At 41.9% G+C, this 17,525-nt stretch overlaps 1 protein-coding gene across 6 annotated transcripts in view; it reads right to left on the reverse strand.

Annotated features, from left to right (window-relative positions):
• SYNE1 (spectrin repeat containing nuclear envelope protein 1) overlaps positions 1-17,525 on the reverse strand; it is a 662,466-nt gene that overhangs the window by 19,813 nt on the left and 625,128 nt on the right. For 5 of the 6 annotated variants that reach the window (XM_089694288.1, XM_089694287.1, XM_089694286.1 and 2 more), the window contains 5 exons: positions 17,440-17,508; positions 13,263-13,405; positions 10,893-11,019; positions 9,851-10,062; positions 225-425 (listed from right to left, as the gene is read on the reverse strand). In XM_089694288.1, the coding sequence (XP_089550414.1) occupies positions 225-425; positions 9,851-10,062; positions 10,893-11,019; positions 13,263-13,405; positions 17,440-17,508 (752 nt within the window). The remainder of the gene's footprint in view (positions 1-224; positions 426-9,850; positions 10,063-10,892; positions 11,020-13,262; positions 13,406-17,439; positions 17,509-17,525) is intronic. The other variant, XM_089694289.1, reaches the window with a different exon arrangement.

A 17,525-nucleotide genomic window follows, 5' to 3' on the forward strand; every position in this document is an offset into this window, starting at 1 on the left:
ATTCACGAAATGACAAATTGTAGTATATGGATACAATGTAATTGCATTAATAAAACTAAAATATACAATATGTTTCTGTATTTTGGGATCCGATCCTTTGAACATCTAATAAACTAGTGATATTAATGTATTCTAGATTTTGTAGGAAGCATTGAGAGAACCTGCTTTACACAAAAAAACCACACCACTTGACAAGTTTGTAAATAATGGAGTCTGCTACAAACCTGGCACTGCATTAAAGCATCCTGTAGTGAACAGCGCCAGTCTTCTAATGTGCTGCCCACACGGTCCCATCTTAGGTTCATTTGGCTCAGTCGCTCTTGAAGATCCTTGCTCTCTTGAGTATCTGCCTGAGTGAACTCGGAGCTGCAGAGATTAATGGACAGCACAATAGCTTTCCGACTATCTACAGCCTTCTGAAGTTCCTGAAATAAACAAGTGGAAGAAGAAAAAAGATATTTGTTATTTATCAGTTGTAGACATGCCTAATTCTAGAAGTGCATGGAAAAAAAATATCGGAATAGTGCCACTTTAGTTTCTACATCAGTTACATATAGATGTAAAGAAGACCAAATGGTGCTTTCTGATTTTCTCTTGTAATGATTTTCCTTTTATTTCATGCTGATATTAGGACACAGAGCAACTTTCTGATAAGAATAAAATTTCACTTATTGTTATTATCTTTTAATACTATAGTACCACTATTTTTTTTAAAAAAAGGAATGGCATAAAGTGCAGGAGCTCATCATACAGCTTTGTCATTTTCTACTATATCATGAAAAAAGGATCTTACAAATTAACTTCAACAGGATTATGCGCAGACACATACAGTATTTATATAATTTCATATGACAGGTGACACAACTTATATAAAATACATATAGATAAGCTGGCCAAAGACTAGTAGATTTTCGAATAAACCTTTGTACAAACATTTGTGTGAAAAATCTCAAAATATATTCAATGACTTGATGAATGTCATTCGAAAGTACTTGAAAATCAAATTTGCTTTTATCAACATTTGATGTTGGAATGAATGGACTTTTCCAAAACAAAAACCACATTCACTGTTAGAAATTCATTCCTTCAAGAAAAAAATTCCATCCTGCTTCTTCAAATTTTCTCATTACTGCAGACAAAAAGTAACACCAATTTGACCCCACTAACTATAAGAAAATTGAACAACTGTTCTTAAAGTGGGATTCCACTCACACCGTAAAAAATAAAAGTCAGCAGCTACAAAAACTGTAGCTGCTGACTTTTAAAAAACAGACACTCACTTGTCCCTCGACCCCATGGTGTCACAGCCGGGTGCCCACTGTGCATGCATGAGTAGCGCTGCGCTTCCTGAATGGCCCTGTCATCTTCTGGGACCTGTCACGTGTCCCAGACGACTACAGGGAGGGAGGGTAGGAGAACAACTTCCGCTTCCAATCGCCTAGGTGATCGCAGCGGAAGTGGGAGCGGATACCTGTCAATTTCAGGTTCCCGCTCCCCAAAGTTGTCAATCCTTAATGGGGAGTGGGGGACCAATCTTTAAAGCGGAACTTCCCCTTTTGGGTGGAACTCCGCTTTAAAAGGAAACATTTTGAATACAATTCTACTAGTGTATGGCCAACTGTATTGTATATGATTGGGCTGGAGGGATCAACAATGGATTAACAATTCTTGTATCAGCTCTTTATTTTGTCTGTCACACCACTTTTCACTTTCACAGAAATATACATTTGTACCAAGAAGTGGCAAAATGCAAATTGGGATCCTATGGGAAGAACATAGTAGAGTCATTTTTTTTTTTCATTCTACAAAATAAAATTACCCGATCCTCCCACCCAAACATTCAAGGTGAATGGTGAATCCAAACATGCAAGGTGAATCACTCTCTCTGAGCTATTGTGTTCTGAGAGTGGAAAGTGTCAAAATACGCTCATCAGCACTGCTGGTGGCTCTGCTCACGCTTAAATTTCCCAACAGGCTGGTTGTACAGAAGTTAGTCGGTAGATCTACTTCTGTACAACCAGCCTGTCCATACATTGGTCGAAATTCAGATGATTCCTGCTGAATCAGTCAAATTTTGGTCCATATATGAGCAGTTTAAAGATCCAATTCCAGAAAATCTTTTTTCTTTTTAGTTTTGAAGAGAGTGGAGAAGGGATGAAACCGTCTTTATCTGAGCTATGCGTGTTCGTTAGGGGGATTTCAGTTCATTACCTTTGTGGGCACAAAGAGGGTTATTTACTAATACTGGAGCTTGCAAAATCTGGTGCAGCTCTGCACAGAAACCAATCAGCTTCCAGGTTTTATTGTCAAATTTTATTTAGAAGCTGATAGGCTACTATACACAGCTGCACCAGATTATGAATGCACCAGTTTTAGTAAATCAACCCCAAAGTGACATATAAGGTCTTCAGTGGGGACACAGGGTAAAAAAAAAATTTTTTTTCAGTAAAATGGGGAAAGATTGATTAGAACCTATGTCAAAATATTATTACTGTCTGTGTCTTCCTGTCCCAGGAAAAAACACCTCATTTCATATCCTGCTTTCACAGTTAATGATGTCATTATTTTTTTACTTATAAATATATATTACATTATAAATATATTTAGAATAAGAAATATAAAAAATCATTAAGGTCCACTCCTGTCATTCTGGAAAAAAAAAAATAGAGTGGGGAAAACTTAAGACAATCTGTCAGGTTTTCATTTATATCCAGGACTCCATTGTGTAGAATTTCACTTCCTATCTATTGGCTACAGTAATTACAGTGACAGGAAAGCACAGACAGCAATAAAACTAAATTCAAACCCTTACCCACTTTACTATAAATTTATTTTTTTATTTTTTCCCTGCTAGAGAAATATTCCTTAACTCTCTGTCCGTACAGAAGGTTAGATGAAGCCTTCCCAATAGGTGCACAGATGCCATTGAACCCTAACAGACACTCTTTCTCTGCCTGCTCTATCCAAATACAAATGTCTTGAGTTGGGCTTTAGTTGGGCTAAATTTGTATTGAATTTTCAGCTTGCTGGTAGATATACAGTGGGTACAGAAAAGAATAATCACCCTTTAAAACAGTGGTTCTCAACCTTTCTAATGCCGCGACCCCTTAATACAGTTCCTCATGTTGTGGTGACCCCCAACCATAAAATTATTTTCATTGCTACTTCATAACTGTAATTTTGCAGAGGGAGGAGTAGTGCCATGTCATTGGTGTCAGTGGAAGGAGTAGTGCCCCATCACTGATGTCAGTGGGATGAATAGTGCCCCATTGTTGGTATCAGTGGGAGGAATAGTGCCCCATCGTTGGTATCAGTGGGAGGAATAGTGCCCCATCATTGGTGTCAGTGGGAGGAATAGTGCCCCATCACTGATGTCAGTGGGATGAATAGTGCCCCATCATTGGTATCAGTGGGAGGAATAGTGCCCCATCGTTGGTATCAGTGGGAGGAATAGTGCCCCATCACTGATGTCAGTGGGATGAATAGTGCCCCATCACTGGTGTCAGTGGGAGGAATAGTGCCCCATCACTGGTGTCAGTGGGAGGAATAGTGCCCCATCGTTGGTGTCAGTGAGAGGAATAGTGCCCCATCGTTGGTGTCAGTGGGAGGAATAGTGCCCCATCGTTGGTGTCAGTGGGAGGAATAGTGCCCCATCGTTGGTGTCAGTGGGAGGAATAGTGCCCCATCGTTGGTGTCAGTGGGAGGAATAGTGCCCCATCGTTGGTGTCAGTGGGAGGAATAGTGCCCCATCGTTGGTGTCAGTGGGAGGAATAGTGCCCCATCGTTGGAGTCAGTGGGAGGAATAGTGCCCCATCGTTGGAGTCAGTGGGAGGAATAGTGCCCCATCGTTGGAGTCAGTGGGAGGAATAGTGCCCCTTCGTTGGTGTCAGTGGGAGGAATAGTGCCCCATCATTGGTGTCAGTGGGAGGAGTAGTGCCCCATCATTGGTGTCAGTGGGGGGAGTAGTGCCCCATCATTGGTGTCAGTGGGGGGAGTAGTGCTCCATCAATGGTGTCAGTGGGGGGAGTAGTGCCCCATCACTGGTGTCAGTGGGAGGAATAGTGCCACATCACTGGTGTCAGTGGGAGGAATAGTGCCCCATCATTGGTGTGAGTGGGAGGAGTAGTGCCCCATCATTGGTGTCAGTGGGGGGAGTAGTGCCCCATCATTGGTGTCAGTGGGGGGAGTAGTGCCCCATCATTGGTGTCAGTGGGGGGAGTAGTGCTCCATCACTGGTGTCAGTGGGGGGAGTAGTGCCCCATCACTGGTGTCAGTGGGAGGAGTAGTGCTCCATCATTGGTGTCAGTGGGAGGAATAGTGCCCCATCATTGGTGTCAGTGGGGGGAGTAGTGCCCCATCATTGGTGTCAGTGGGGGGAGTAGTGCCCCATCATTGGTGTCAGTGGGAGGAGTAGTGCCCCATCACTGGTGTCAGTGGGGGGAGTAGTGCCCCATCACTGGTGTCAGTGGGAGTAGTGCCCCATCACTGGTGTCAGTGGGAGGAATAGTGCCCCATCATTGGTGTCAATGTGGTGGAGGGGAGAATAGTGCCCCATCATTGGGGTCGGGGGGGGGGGAATAGTGTCCCATCGTTGGTGTCAGTGGGGGGAGGAATAGTGCCCCATCATTGGTGTCAGTGGGAGGAATAGTGCCCCATCATTGATGTCAGTGTGGTGGAGGGGAGAATAGTGCCCCATCATTGGGGTCAGGGGGGGGGGGAAATAGTGTCCCATCGTTGGTGTCAGTGGGGGGAGGAATAGTGCCCCATCATTGGTGTCAGTAGGAGGAATAGTGCCCCATCATTGATGTCAGTGTGGTGGAGGGGAGAATAGTGCCCCATCATTGGGGTCAGGGGGGGGAAATAGTGCCCCATCGTTGGTGTCAGTGGGGGGAGGAATAGTGCCCCATCGTTGGTGTCAGTGGGGAGAGGAATAGTGCCCCATCGTTGGTGTCAGTGGGGGGAGGAATACTGCCCCATCGTTGGTGTCAGTGGGGGGAGGAATACTGCCCCATCGTTGGTGTCAGTGGGGGGAGGAATACTGCCCCATCGTTGGTGTCAGTGGGGGGAGGAATACTGCCCCATCGTTGGTGTCAGTGGGGGGAGGAATAGTGCCCCATCGTTGGTGTCAGTGGGGGGAGGAATACTGCCCCATCGTTGGTGTCAGTGGGGGGAGGAATACTGCCCCATCGTTGGTGTCAGTGGGGGGAGGAATACTGCCCCATCGTTGGTGTCAGTGGGGGGAGGAATACTGCCCCATCGTTGGTGTCAGTGGGGGGAGGAATACTGCCCCATCGTTGGTGTCAGTGGGGGGAGGAATAGTGTCCCATCGTTGGTGTCAGTGGGGGGAGGAATAGTGCCACATCGTTGGTGTCAGTGGGGGGAGGAATAGTGCCCCATCGTTGGTGTCAGTGGGGGGAGGAATAGTGCCCCATCGTTGGTGTCAGTGGGGGGAGGAATAGTGCCCCATCGTTGGTGTCAGTGGGGGGAGGAATAGTGCCCCATCGTTGGTGTCAGTGGGGGGAGGAATAGTGCCCCATCGTTGGTATTACAAATGATGGGGCACTATTCCTCCCACTGACACCAATGATACTTACTTTGCTGACCCCTGCTCCAGCCTGGGCTCGCTCTCTCACTTACCTGTCAGCTGTCTTCCTTCTCTGGCCTCTCTCCTCTTCACTCGCTCCGGCAGCTCCCTCGGTCTTCTTGGATGTACGCGCGCTGCCGCTCGGCTCCTCCTCTCCAAGCTCCACCTCCTCGCCGGTGATTGGCCGCCTGTGTGCCTCTCCTGAGCTACAGTTCCGGTGGCCAATCAGCGGCGAGGAGGCGGAGCTGCTGAGCGATCCCGGAGGTGTGGCCAGGTGACAGCAGCGTATCATCCCGCCCACACATCGCCGGAGACTGCAGCGGTGTCTCGGTTCCTAAGACCATCGGAAATATGTGTTTTCCGATGGTCTTAGGCGACCCCTGGGAAATGGTCGTTCGACCCCCAAAGGGGTCGCGACCCCCAGGTTGAGAACCGCTGCTTTAAAACAATCACATTTTGTTGCTTTGCAGCCTGAAATGAAGACAGACACTTAGTCAGAGCCCAGACTTGAAGCCCATTGAAAATCTGTGGAATGACTTGAAGACTGCGGTCCACAAATGATTACCATCAAATGTAACTGAACTTGAGTAGTTCTGCAAAGAAGAGTGGGCAAATATTACAAAGTCTAGATGTGCAAAGTTAGTAGAGACATATCCCAACAGACTAAAGGCTGTAAAAAAGCAAAAGGTGATTCAACAAAATACTGACACAAGGGGGTAATCCTTTTTCCAACTCAGTGATTCTGTTTTTTTTCTGACTTATGTTGGCATTTTATCTTTCACTTTGATATTATAAGTTGCACCGAGTAAATACAGTCTGTCTTCATTTCAGGATGCAAAGCAACAAAATGTGATTATTTTAAAGGGGGTGATTCTTTTATATATATACAATTGTAGCGGGCCATTGCTGTTTCCCTTTTAAAACTGCATGTTGTCAGAAAGGGTTTGATTGGCTCAGCTCTCAGCAGTACTGGAGTGTTTGTGGGAGTTGCAGTTTCATCACAGAGGCAGACAATGTAACTTTATACTGCACAGGACTACAGGACCAAGATGCTTTGCAAGGAGGAGGGGGGAGGAAAGCCCTGTGTGCTTTTGCAGAGGACATGTGGGAGCTAGTCTGCAGCTCCTACTGTTGAAGTACATTGACACTGTTTCCAGATTGGCAGCAGATGCTAAGGACAACGGTTATCTACAGCAGCTGAAGTCAGTGGCAACTGTGATCATGGGTACCAGTCACCAGCAACGGCAGTTACCGACAGCAACGACATCTCCCACCACAGAGAGAGGTCAGAGTGTTGGAAATCGCAGAGGAGGCCTGTGACCATCCCAGGTGAGGCACCTGACAACAAGAAACACTAGTCAGAGAGAGACAGAGCCCCATTCATCATCCCTTCAAGGAGTTAACCCCTGGAGACTTTTCTTCTTGGATGTGGTGAGCAACTGCTAACAAGTGGCATGTCAGTGCTTAAGAGTGCTCCACTAATTCACTAACACAGACCTGTGCAACACATAGACTCACACAGTGTTACAATCCTACAGCATGCAAGTGAATTTGGAACTGAGCCTAAAGAGACGTCAGTTTAGCTGGGGACATATTGCTGCTGTAGTTGCAGGGGGTTAATACTGATCTATAGCTATATCAGTATATATGTTGTGACAGGAAGGCAGGGAGAACTAAGGATGTGTCCAGAATGGGAGGTATATTTGTCCCAGGTTCATGCTCTACACCGACTGTTTCTCCTTTTGTGCTGTGTAGTGAGCCTGTTTGGCTCAATGATGATTTCATGAGCTCAGCTGTAGTAAGTTAAGGGCTTTGGGCTCTATAAAACTCCCAGGCTGCTTAGAGAGAATGCTCCAACCTGGAACCAGTTTGCTGTGCAGGACAGACTGGGGAGCAACCAAACAATATTGCGGTGAGAGTAAATCTGTGTGATCTTGGACTGGGAGACACTCTGTGTGACCACCCTGTGTCTGTGCAGCGATAGGCTGTCTCCAGACAGGTAAATAGGAACCTGTGTTTGTAGTTAGATGCCCAGAGTGGCAAGGCTTTATTTTCAGTTTTTTTTTATTTTTTTGCTGTTTTGATTATATGCACCTTGTGTTCACCAGACTTGCAAATAAAGCACAGCTTTCTTCACCAAGATCCTGCTGTCGTGCTGAGCCTCTTTCACCTTGCTCTGACTCATCCAGGGGGTCAAGCACAACCCGCTACTGAGCTAATCCCTCACAACGTATATACATTAATATTGTGTTTATGATGTTATTGTGCCAATTCTAAAAGGTTTGTGTATTCAGTGCATTTAACTGCTATTTTCCAAGTTAATTTGCAGTCTATTTGCAGAGTTTTACCTGTCTTATTAAACCTTTTATTAAATTTCCCACAAGGTGTACTGGTGTGTTGTGGATCCAATATATACGGTTCATCACTGAAGTAAGGACAGAAGTGCCCATTAATTCCAGTAGCTCCTTTGGGGGTGAGCGCTACACAATAAATGCTGTGAACATTTCTGAATATACTGTATTGTTGATAACAGTGCTTGGATCAGTCACGTCTCAAGCAAAATTGAGGTCTTTTATGGACAAAGATGGAACACACCTTCTCCTAATTAGCACATCCATTTACCAAAAACAAACAATAGTGAATAGTTAAATGAAACCAGTGCATTTTAGTAAACTTGTTTAGCTACACAACCTTTTTCGCAATGCAGTGGCCTCCTCTAGTTAGGCTGCTATGTAAATTCATTTTATTGGCTCCACTGTAGTTAGTGGAGCAGTGATTGATTGTGTTGGTCTGTTCGGGGTTTCCTAAGCTTTTGATTACTTCCCCTGGACTCTGAAAGAAGTTTCCAGAGCATGAAGATGGGAGATTCTAATGATCAGTTGACTATTTACCATGCCCCAACCAATCCCTAGAAACAGGTATCCAAAAGGTGGTTAGGAAGGCGATAAATGTTCAGGAGGCCTGGACAAAATTTTTCTTTCCCTCAAGGGAGAGTTCCAGTTCTCCTGGGGGGCTGTTGCCCCTGGAAGATAACCAGAGAGTTCAGAAGCTGCAGTCTAGGCATTAGTAGGGCTGAGAGCCTGGGAAAGATTGCCTGATGATCACATTTCCTGGAGAGAACTGCACTGCAGTCCTGGGTCTGCAGAAGGAACGTGTTATCTCCCCCACGAAGGATCTACGTGTGGATGCTGAGTGGCGGCTAGTTCCTGAGACACTCTGATTAAAGAACTTGTTGGGGACTGGGGCGCTAGAAGTGACTGCTGTAGGGACCTATATACTGGCCATTCCCTGCTACCTCCAGAAAAGCTGCTTTGGGAGATTAGAAAGGAAAGTTTCGGACCGCGTTACTCAATGAACCTGTAGACAATGTCCTGAGATCTACACAGACTTTGATACACTTTATGTTACTGACTGCCAAGATAGGTATTGCTACTGCTTGAAAAAGCCCTGTGATTGATTTGGCCTTAATGAAACAGAGCCTAACCTGGATCATGCTACACAAAAAACTAGTCAGTGTTCTGCAGGATAAACAACCCCTGTTTGACAAAATATGGCACCCCTGGTTATCCTACCTGCTGGTACTGGACACTTCAGGTCTTCATCGGATTGGAGGTGTGGCGGATTTCTGGGATGGGTGTATACTTCCTCTTTTACTCTCCTCTCCCTCTTTCTCTCTCCTCTTCTACTTTTCATTCCTCTTCCCCCCCTCCTTTGCATTTCCTGCTTTAATTATTTTGGTGCAATATTGGTCCACCTTTTGGACCCTTATAGTCTAGAATACATGGGTGCTCCACCCCCTAGGGGGATATGAGGATGTTGCATTTGAACCGACTATAGTGTTACTATCTCCTCTCCCTGTTTTCCCTCAGGTCCCTCATTTTTTGTGCAATTTTCTTATGGTCACCTATGTATAAATCTTGTGTATGTAGACATTTCAATTTGATACATACTTTGGTACTCCTGTACTGTTCTATTGTTATTTCAAACTTAATAAAAAGATTGAAACAGAAAGAAAACATTGTCCTCCTACCATTGTTACTAATCGTTTTGGAGTAAGCTCTTCGGCAGTAAATACTAAAAAGACATTCCCTAGACTGAGCCTTAATTATTGGTGTGCATGGGACTGTGCTTGTGTGACTTGCAGACTCTGTATTATTTGGGAGAACCTGGGCATATTCTCAGCAGCCCCTTCAGGGGTTTGCTACAATTACTGTTTTTTTCTCATCCATGCATGCACATCTTAACGTAGTAGTGGAATTAACTTACTTTTAGCTTTTTGATTCTTTGTTCTATAGTTTGGATATCTGTGCTGACATCAAGCTGGCGAAGCTGCTCCAGCTCCTCCTCTGTTTCTCCCAACCAATCCATGATGTTGTTCAGATCTGACATAAACTGCTGCCACTGCTGTAGTTTCTGTTTCATTCGGAGTTCTTTGTTTAAGGCCTGTGCATGAATTAATTCCCATCGCTCGATAACACCTGGGACAGCAATGATATCAAGACATCAATTAAGTAAAACTGAAGTTCCTATTGAAAACCTGAAAATATTTAAGGACTCAGTGCACCTTGTCTTTCAGAGGCAGACTTGGTAAACTCTGGGATGAGCATGGAGATCTCTGCTGGTATGTGCATGTGATGTGAATGTGAAATATATATATATGTAAAGCACTGCGTAAATTGACAATGCTATAGAAGTACTTGAAATGTGCAGCCAGCTGCCTGTCATTGATTTGAAGAGGTTGCCTGCATACCCCTGCACAAGACACCTGTACAACCCAGGTGGCTGGAGACGACCTTTCACACAGGCATATGGATCAGTATGCCCATGTGAATGAGGACTCACCGGTTCAGCACTTTCTATCCACAATTGCATTTCAGTAAAAAATAAACTGATTCCATATTTTATTTTATTTACAGAAGGAGAGAATGTCAATATACAAGAAAGGTAACAATCTCCCTTTTATAAAGGCTTTCTCCTTTTGAACAATATATGTTGCCAAATATCAGGAAAGCAATTTTCGCTGGGTGAATGTTAAGTGAATATACACTAATATTGCTTTAAACATAAGGTGAATGTTGCACAAAGAATGTTAAATACATTTTGGATAAATGTCAGGTGAATTGACCATCAAATTGTTTATAAATGGACCACTAAGTCTTCATATGTTTGACTATTCCGTTGTCTCTTATTGCACAATCATTAAAAATGTAATAAAAATTACTGCTTACTTCAGAATAATTATACGTATATATGTCATATACAGTTTTGAGTTTTAACAGGTAAATGTAAACCCTTATATATTACTCACCAGCAGACTGTGTCTCTGTGCTGTTTAGGTTAATGAAACCTGAGAGTTTCTCTTCTTCCTCTTTTAATTTCTCACTTACTCTCCTCACAGTGTCTATACTACCCCGACACTCTCCAAGAAGCCTCATCTGAAGAAGAACAACATATAATATTAAACTGAATTATCTAGTGGAAGCAATATGCTTTTGGGGGTCCCTTGCCATTTTTGTTATAACTTTGCGAAGTGGCTGGAAAAGACATACAAAATGTGATAAAGAATCAATAAACTGTTAAGTCTACATCAAAAAGTAACATTTCAGTTGTAGGTAGAGAATGATGGGCTTTCTCAGTCCCAGGCTTCTTATATTTCTTGGATACGCCAACAGTAAGTTTTGCTTCTCATAGTTCCCAACTCTGTTCCTGTTCGCCTGAGAGATTTCAGTGCTCAAACCCATCTTGGTGTGTTCCAGTTTCTCCTGTTGTGTTCTAAAAGCTATAAAGTTAATCACAAAGGCAGCGAGAATACCTCAAAATCACCACTGCAAATGTGCAGATCCAGGAATGCAAGAACAGATATATTCCTGAGTTGCTTAGTGATATAAGGAACTTTCAGATGTTTATCTCTTAAACATTTACCAAAAACTAAAAGCATTATTGCAGTGTTTGTTAATCTAAAAGTGTTGTAGAGCAACAGGTTAACTGTTTAAAATGAATTCTACCCAACACCCATCTACAGGGAGGTAAGAAAAATGTTTATGCTACCTGGACTGTAGCTGATAACTGCTGTAAGATGTCTTTCTTTGTTTCTGCTGTATTATCTTTCTGCAGTGTGGACAGGGTTAAACTGAATATTCATTAACACAGAAGTGCATCAGCCAATTTTAAGGTGATCACTTTGTAATGCTCATCTATGGAGTGTCTCCAATGCACAGGGCAGCCATCTTGGCTGGGTCTGGAATGACTGGAAGACAGTGATTATAAGATGCAACAGAACCAGGTGTAAGTGTGTCCGCAGGCTGGTGAGAAGAGATGGGAACTGGCTTGGAGCAAACACGTGTGCAGCAAAGAAACTGAACTGCTGCTGCTGGATTTATTGATCCTTGCCATAGTTAACCCCAATTAGGTAAGAATTCAGAGAAGTAAAGAGACAGAAAACCTTCTCCCTGGAGGCCTGTGATTTGGATGCTTTGTGAGATCACACTGTACTAGCGAGCACTCCAACCACTTGTTAGGAAGGGACTGTCTAACTTGACCTTTACTCAGTCAGAGCATGTGACCCAGAAGAGCGTGTCCTGGCTCTGGTAGGTGACTAACATTATACATGCTGGGAACTGTTGTGCATTCTTCTATATATATATATATATATGAAACAATTTCCTGTTTTTTTAAGTGACATTACAGTTCACCCCTCTAAATAAAACTATAAAAATGGAGTTGTATTGCACAAAACCAGGTCCATAAAGACATAACAATGTGATCAGTTTGGCATGGAAGAACCGCATTGCAGAGACCACTTACCTCAACCCTACTGAACAACTCTGGGATGAAATGGAATGCCAGCTGTGATCCAGGTCTTCTCATATAGCTGTCATTGTCAGGTGACCACAAACCTTTGGCTACATAATGTATATTCTGCCCAAGAACTTTAAGGAGATGAATTACACATAGAGGTAACAAAAGATGAGCAGGTGTCCATAATGACCAATCAGACTACTTGAAGGGCAACAGGAGTAGGGAATCTCTGATCTGATTTTGCAAATGTTCCCCTCAAAGTAATGGGCCTTTATTACTGCTCGTGCACATTATAAGATAATCAGCTGTGTACTAACGATCACATTATGGGATGATTTTTTTGTCTGATTTTCTCATCGTGTGTACTAGGCATAACCTGTCTAAATCTATAGCCATAACCTAAAGTGTCCCTGTCATTCAATGAAAGACATAAGAGCAGAATAAACCTGTAAAAGGTTTCCAAAACATAGCAAAGAAAATCTTCGCTTTCTTCTTTACCTCTGGCTGGTGCTGCTGTGCAATACTTCTGGGTATGTTATATAATGCATCACTGGTTGCGCACTGTGCTTTTTTTAAAAAAACTTAGTGCAATGTCACTATAGGACACAGATGCAAAGCAGCATCTGCCGAAGCTCACGAAGAGAGCAAAGATTTCCCTTGCTGCCCCGTGGAAAGGTTAGTATTCCTCTACTTTTCTTACAGGGTGATTCTGTTCTAACATTCTCCAGCTGGTGACAGGGTCACTTTAAAAACATTGGCTCTGGAACAGAATTTTTTTCCTTGGTTGACATGGAAGTCATTAACAATGCAGAGACAGCTCTGACATTTCAGAGGCATCCATATAGAATAAATAGTTGGATTCCCCATTGTCAATACTTACATATCCTGTGTAACTTGAATCTAGTTCAGGTCCAGTGGGGGTTCTGCTGCGAATGACATTCTCTGTCTGCTGTAAATGGAAACGGCTTGTATCCAGTGCTTTGTCTAGCTGACGGATCTGTGATTCTAACAAACCAGACTCTCCTGATACAGAATGAAAAACAATAATCATGAGTTGTGTGTTCTCAAAATTTGTGATAAGCATGGGATAAGCATTTAGAATAACTAGTATAGTAAGCATGCAGAGAATAGCAGTAGTACTAACTATTGGGTGTGTCAGTAAGTAACTTAGATAGCCAGGCAAGTAATGTATGTACTTTATAAAAATTAATAAACAGCACTATTAAAGAATGAAAAAGAACAGGGACTCTAACCCTTTCTTATTACTGAGAGAAGCTCAAATAAGTTCATTGTATGTGAATTGGGACTACATATCTATAGATTGCTCAAAAATAGCATTATCATGTACCACTTCCAACATTACATGCTTAGCATGTTTAAAGTGCAGTTTGATTGGTTTGTGCTTTTTATCTTATTGTTCAGTAAAGAGAGGCAATAGAAGAAAGCCAATATGAACATTGCAATTTGTAGGGGAAGTCATATTTGTTCTAAGAACAGATGCAGGACTGCTCGTAAAAGCCATTCAGAAGATTCATATCTCTGATGGATAAAGTTAGAGATCAGTATGAGGGGTGAACTATGGTGACTTTTGTCAGATCAATTGGTAACAGGTAAAGATGATACCCATGGCTATAATTTTTCTTTTAAAAGCATTGTGCTGGTTGCTATTAACGCACCTCCATTTTTATCTTTAGTGCATTAAAATAAACCCTTGGTGTTCATAATTTAAATGTATTTATTGATGACTCACATATTTCCTTTTAGCGTTTCCTGTGGGTAGCATTAAAAGCTACTTTCTGACCGGTCCACGTAGCTTTACTGCTACAGGGCAGCTGCTCTGTGCTGAATCACATATATATAGGGTAGGAGAATCCACACTGTCATTGGCTCCTTTACATGTCAATCACAGGGTCCTGGCCAGTGATTCATGGCCGGGACCCAACGATCACTAGTGACAGGAGAGAGATATGTGTATGTAAACAACATCTCTCCTGTCAGTGGGGATGTGCTGGTTTTCATCTACCTGCAAAGCAGGGAATAAAAACCAGCACATCTCCTAGTGAAACAGCGCACAGTTCACAAGAATAACACTCCCTAGCACACAGTTAACCCTTTGATCGCCCCAGATGTTAACTCCTTCCTGCCCAGTGTCATTAGTACAGTAACAGTGCTTTTTTATTAGCACTGTTCACTGTATTAGTGTCACTTAAGATGTTAGTGGCAGTTAGTCAGTTCCCACCCAGTGTCAGTTATTGTCAGAATGCCTGTCAGACTATCACAGTCCTGCTATAAGTCACTGATCGCCGTCATTACTACTATAAAAAAATAATTCCAGTATCTATACCGTTGTTTGTAGATGCTATAATTTTTGCGAAAACCAATTAATATACACTTATTGCTTATTGGGATTTTTGTTTACCAAAGATATGTAGCAGAATACATTTTAGCCTAAATTTATGAAGATATTTTATTTTTTTAATTTTTAATTGGATAAGTTTTATTTAAAATTAAAAAATATTGGGTTTTTTTTTTGATAGCACAAAAAAAACAACAAAAAAAAAACCCAGTGGTGATCAAATACCACCAGAAGAAAGCTCTATTTGTGGGGAAAAATTGTATACATTTTATTTGTGTACATTGTTGCATGACTGTGCAATTGTTAGTTAAAATAGTGCAGTGCCGACATGAAGGGGGGTAATCTTCCAGAGGGTAAGTGGTTAATATTGTTTGAAATATTTGTCAGATATTTTTTTACCAATGTCTTTAACTTGTTTTGTATATAAAGTAAATTTGATTATTAGTAGTTATTCACATTCAATTTAAGTTGTATCTCTTTTAATAAAGGATTCTTAGAATTTTGGCGAGTCAGAGCTGACTCATTTTTGCTGTTTACAAAGCGCATCTAAATTCAAGAACAAAAATTTAATACATTGCAGCTTACCATTCCTTACATTAGGTGGCTACATCTTTATTCATTTTAAATTTTTTTTTCCTTTAAGCTGGCCATGCATTAATGATTTTCTTGTTCAACCAGTGGTTTGAACAAAAAACATTTCCCAATTTCCTCATCCCCCACACTCGATGTGAGATCAGTGTTGTCAGCTATAGCTGGCGGCACTGATCGTTCGGGAAAAACCAACAGGCTGGTTGTGCAGAAGTCAATCTATAGATTGACTTCTGTACAACAAGCTTGCCCATACATGGATCAAAATTCAGGCGATTGCTGCTGAACCAGCCAAATTTCAATCCATGTATGGCCATCTTTATTATCACCAGGTGAATCTGCCATTAGCACACTTCCTGTCCTAGGGTGGAGGAGCAGAGTTGTCACCCTAGGCTGCTCTCCTAATTTGGATTACAAATACCTCCCCTATTTCATTACACAGGGGGAAGTTGTTTTGTAGCTCACAAATGATAAGATTTTTCTGTGTCATGCACAGAAATTTATAAAACACTGGATTTCTGCCAGCATCAAAAGGTGTTTTTCTATGCTTGATAAAACTGTTCTGGTAAAAAAAAAAAAGAAAACTACTGCCACCATTACATCCAAGTACTGGCAGGTTGCGGTATAAAAACACTGCTGCTCCTAAACTTCAGTTTAGGAGCGTTTGGCATTCTTTTGCCAAAGCCCCTAAACTCAGCTCAATAGGGGCAGTTAAACTTCTCTATCCTGAACGCAGAAGAATCGCATTCAGGAGGGGAATGTTTTGGCCAAAAAATGCAAAATGTGCGTATATCTTCCCAAGCTAGCCAAGGTTAGCACTTGGGTGTTCATTCATTTCAATGGCAAGTACTCTGGCTAATAAAATGAATAAACGTCAAAGAGCTAAATGCAGCTAAATGGAGGTAAACACGGCTAAAACGCAGTACCGTGTTTACATGTGTTTTTTGCTATGTTTAGCATTTTTCAGCTGCCACAAGAGCTTGGTGTCCAAGGGAGCTTAGTGTACATGTATCCTAATACATATTTGTTTTTGGGTTTAGCTCCTTTAATTTCATGCAACCTCATACTGATTTTCAACGCAAAGGTTTTTTAAATTGTGGATTACCACTAAGCCATTGTGGGCAAAAATAAAAATCCAAGTAATAAATATATAACAAATGCAGTGTTGTAACACATATTTTTTTTAAGTCTTTCTTATAGGCTTATCTTGCATACACGTCAGTATGTTTACTAAGTTGAGTATTAAGCAGGTGCTGGAAATGTGAAATATGAATTACAGGGTTCATTGACCATCATCTTAAGTTTTTGGGTGGCCTTATCAGGTCAATCAATATGTAAATTATTTTATTAACAAAGGTGTATTTTAGGAATAAAACAAGCCTTTCAGTGAACTTTATGGATAACAGCAGTCACCTTTAAGTTCAGATATATGTACAAAAGTACAAAGCATGTATGCTAGTACCTTTATAGGGCTACAGAAACAAACCATGTACTCTTTTAGTGAGGCACACATTACACAACATAGTGGGGTTGATTTACCTCACTATGTTGTGGGGCAAACAGACTGTGCACTTTGCAAGTGCAGTTGAACTCTGCAAGTGAAATTACCCCAGATCTTAGTAAATGAGGTACAGCTTTGCTTTTACAAAGAATACCCAATCACATGCAAGGAAAAGTAATTAAAAAACTGCATTTTTGCTTGCACAAGATTGGATAATGGAAGTTAGCAGAGCTTCCCCTCATTTACTAAGCTCTGGAGTAACTGCACTTTCAACGTGTACAGTCTATTTGCCTTTTGGTAAATTAACCCCAGTTATGTGCACCAGTCCGGAACATGTTCCCAGGGGATGCAATGCTTTTTCAGTGATATTTTTGATACTGCATAATATTATAGGTTAAGAATCTACAACTGGTTAACACTGTATTAGCTTTGCTCATTTGATGTTAAATATAAAGGTTAGGTTAATATTCACTGTTATACATGCAGAATGGGGCAGGTGTGTAACATAGAAAATAGGTTAGATAAAATGACAAGATTTAAAGCTGTGACATGATGTTCAAACTAAATGTGAAAGTTATACATAAAGTTTCTTTATCTCGGCACTCAGCCTACCAGTGGACTTTCTCAGAATATTTTCTGTAAGTTTAATATAGGCTTCAGGGCTTTCAGTGATTTCTACATCTGTAAAGACAAAGGAC

Source organism: Staurois parvus, unplaced genomic scaffold (assembly GCF_062004578.1).
Source record: "Staurois parvus isolate SC_StPar_1 unplaced genomic scaffold, SC_StPar_1.0 ptg000657l, whole genome shotgun sequence".
Taxonomy (NCBI): Eukaryota; Metazoa; Chordata; class Amphibia; order Anura; family Ranidae; genus Staurois; species Staurois parvus.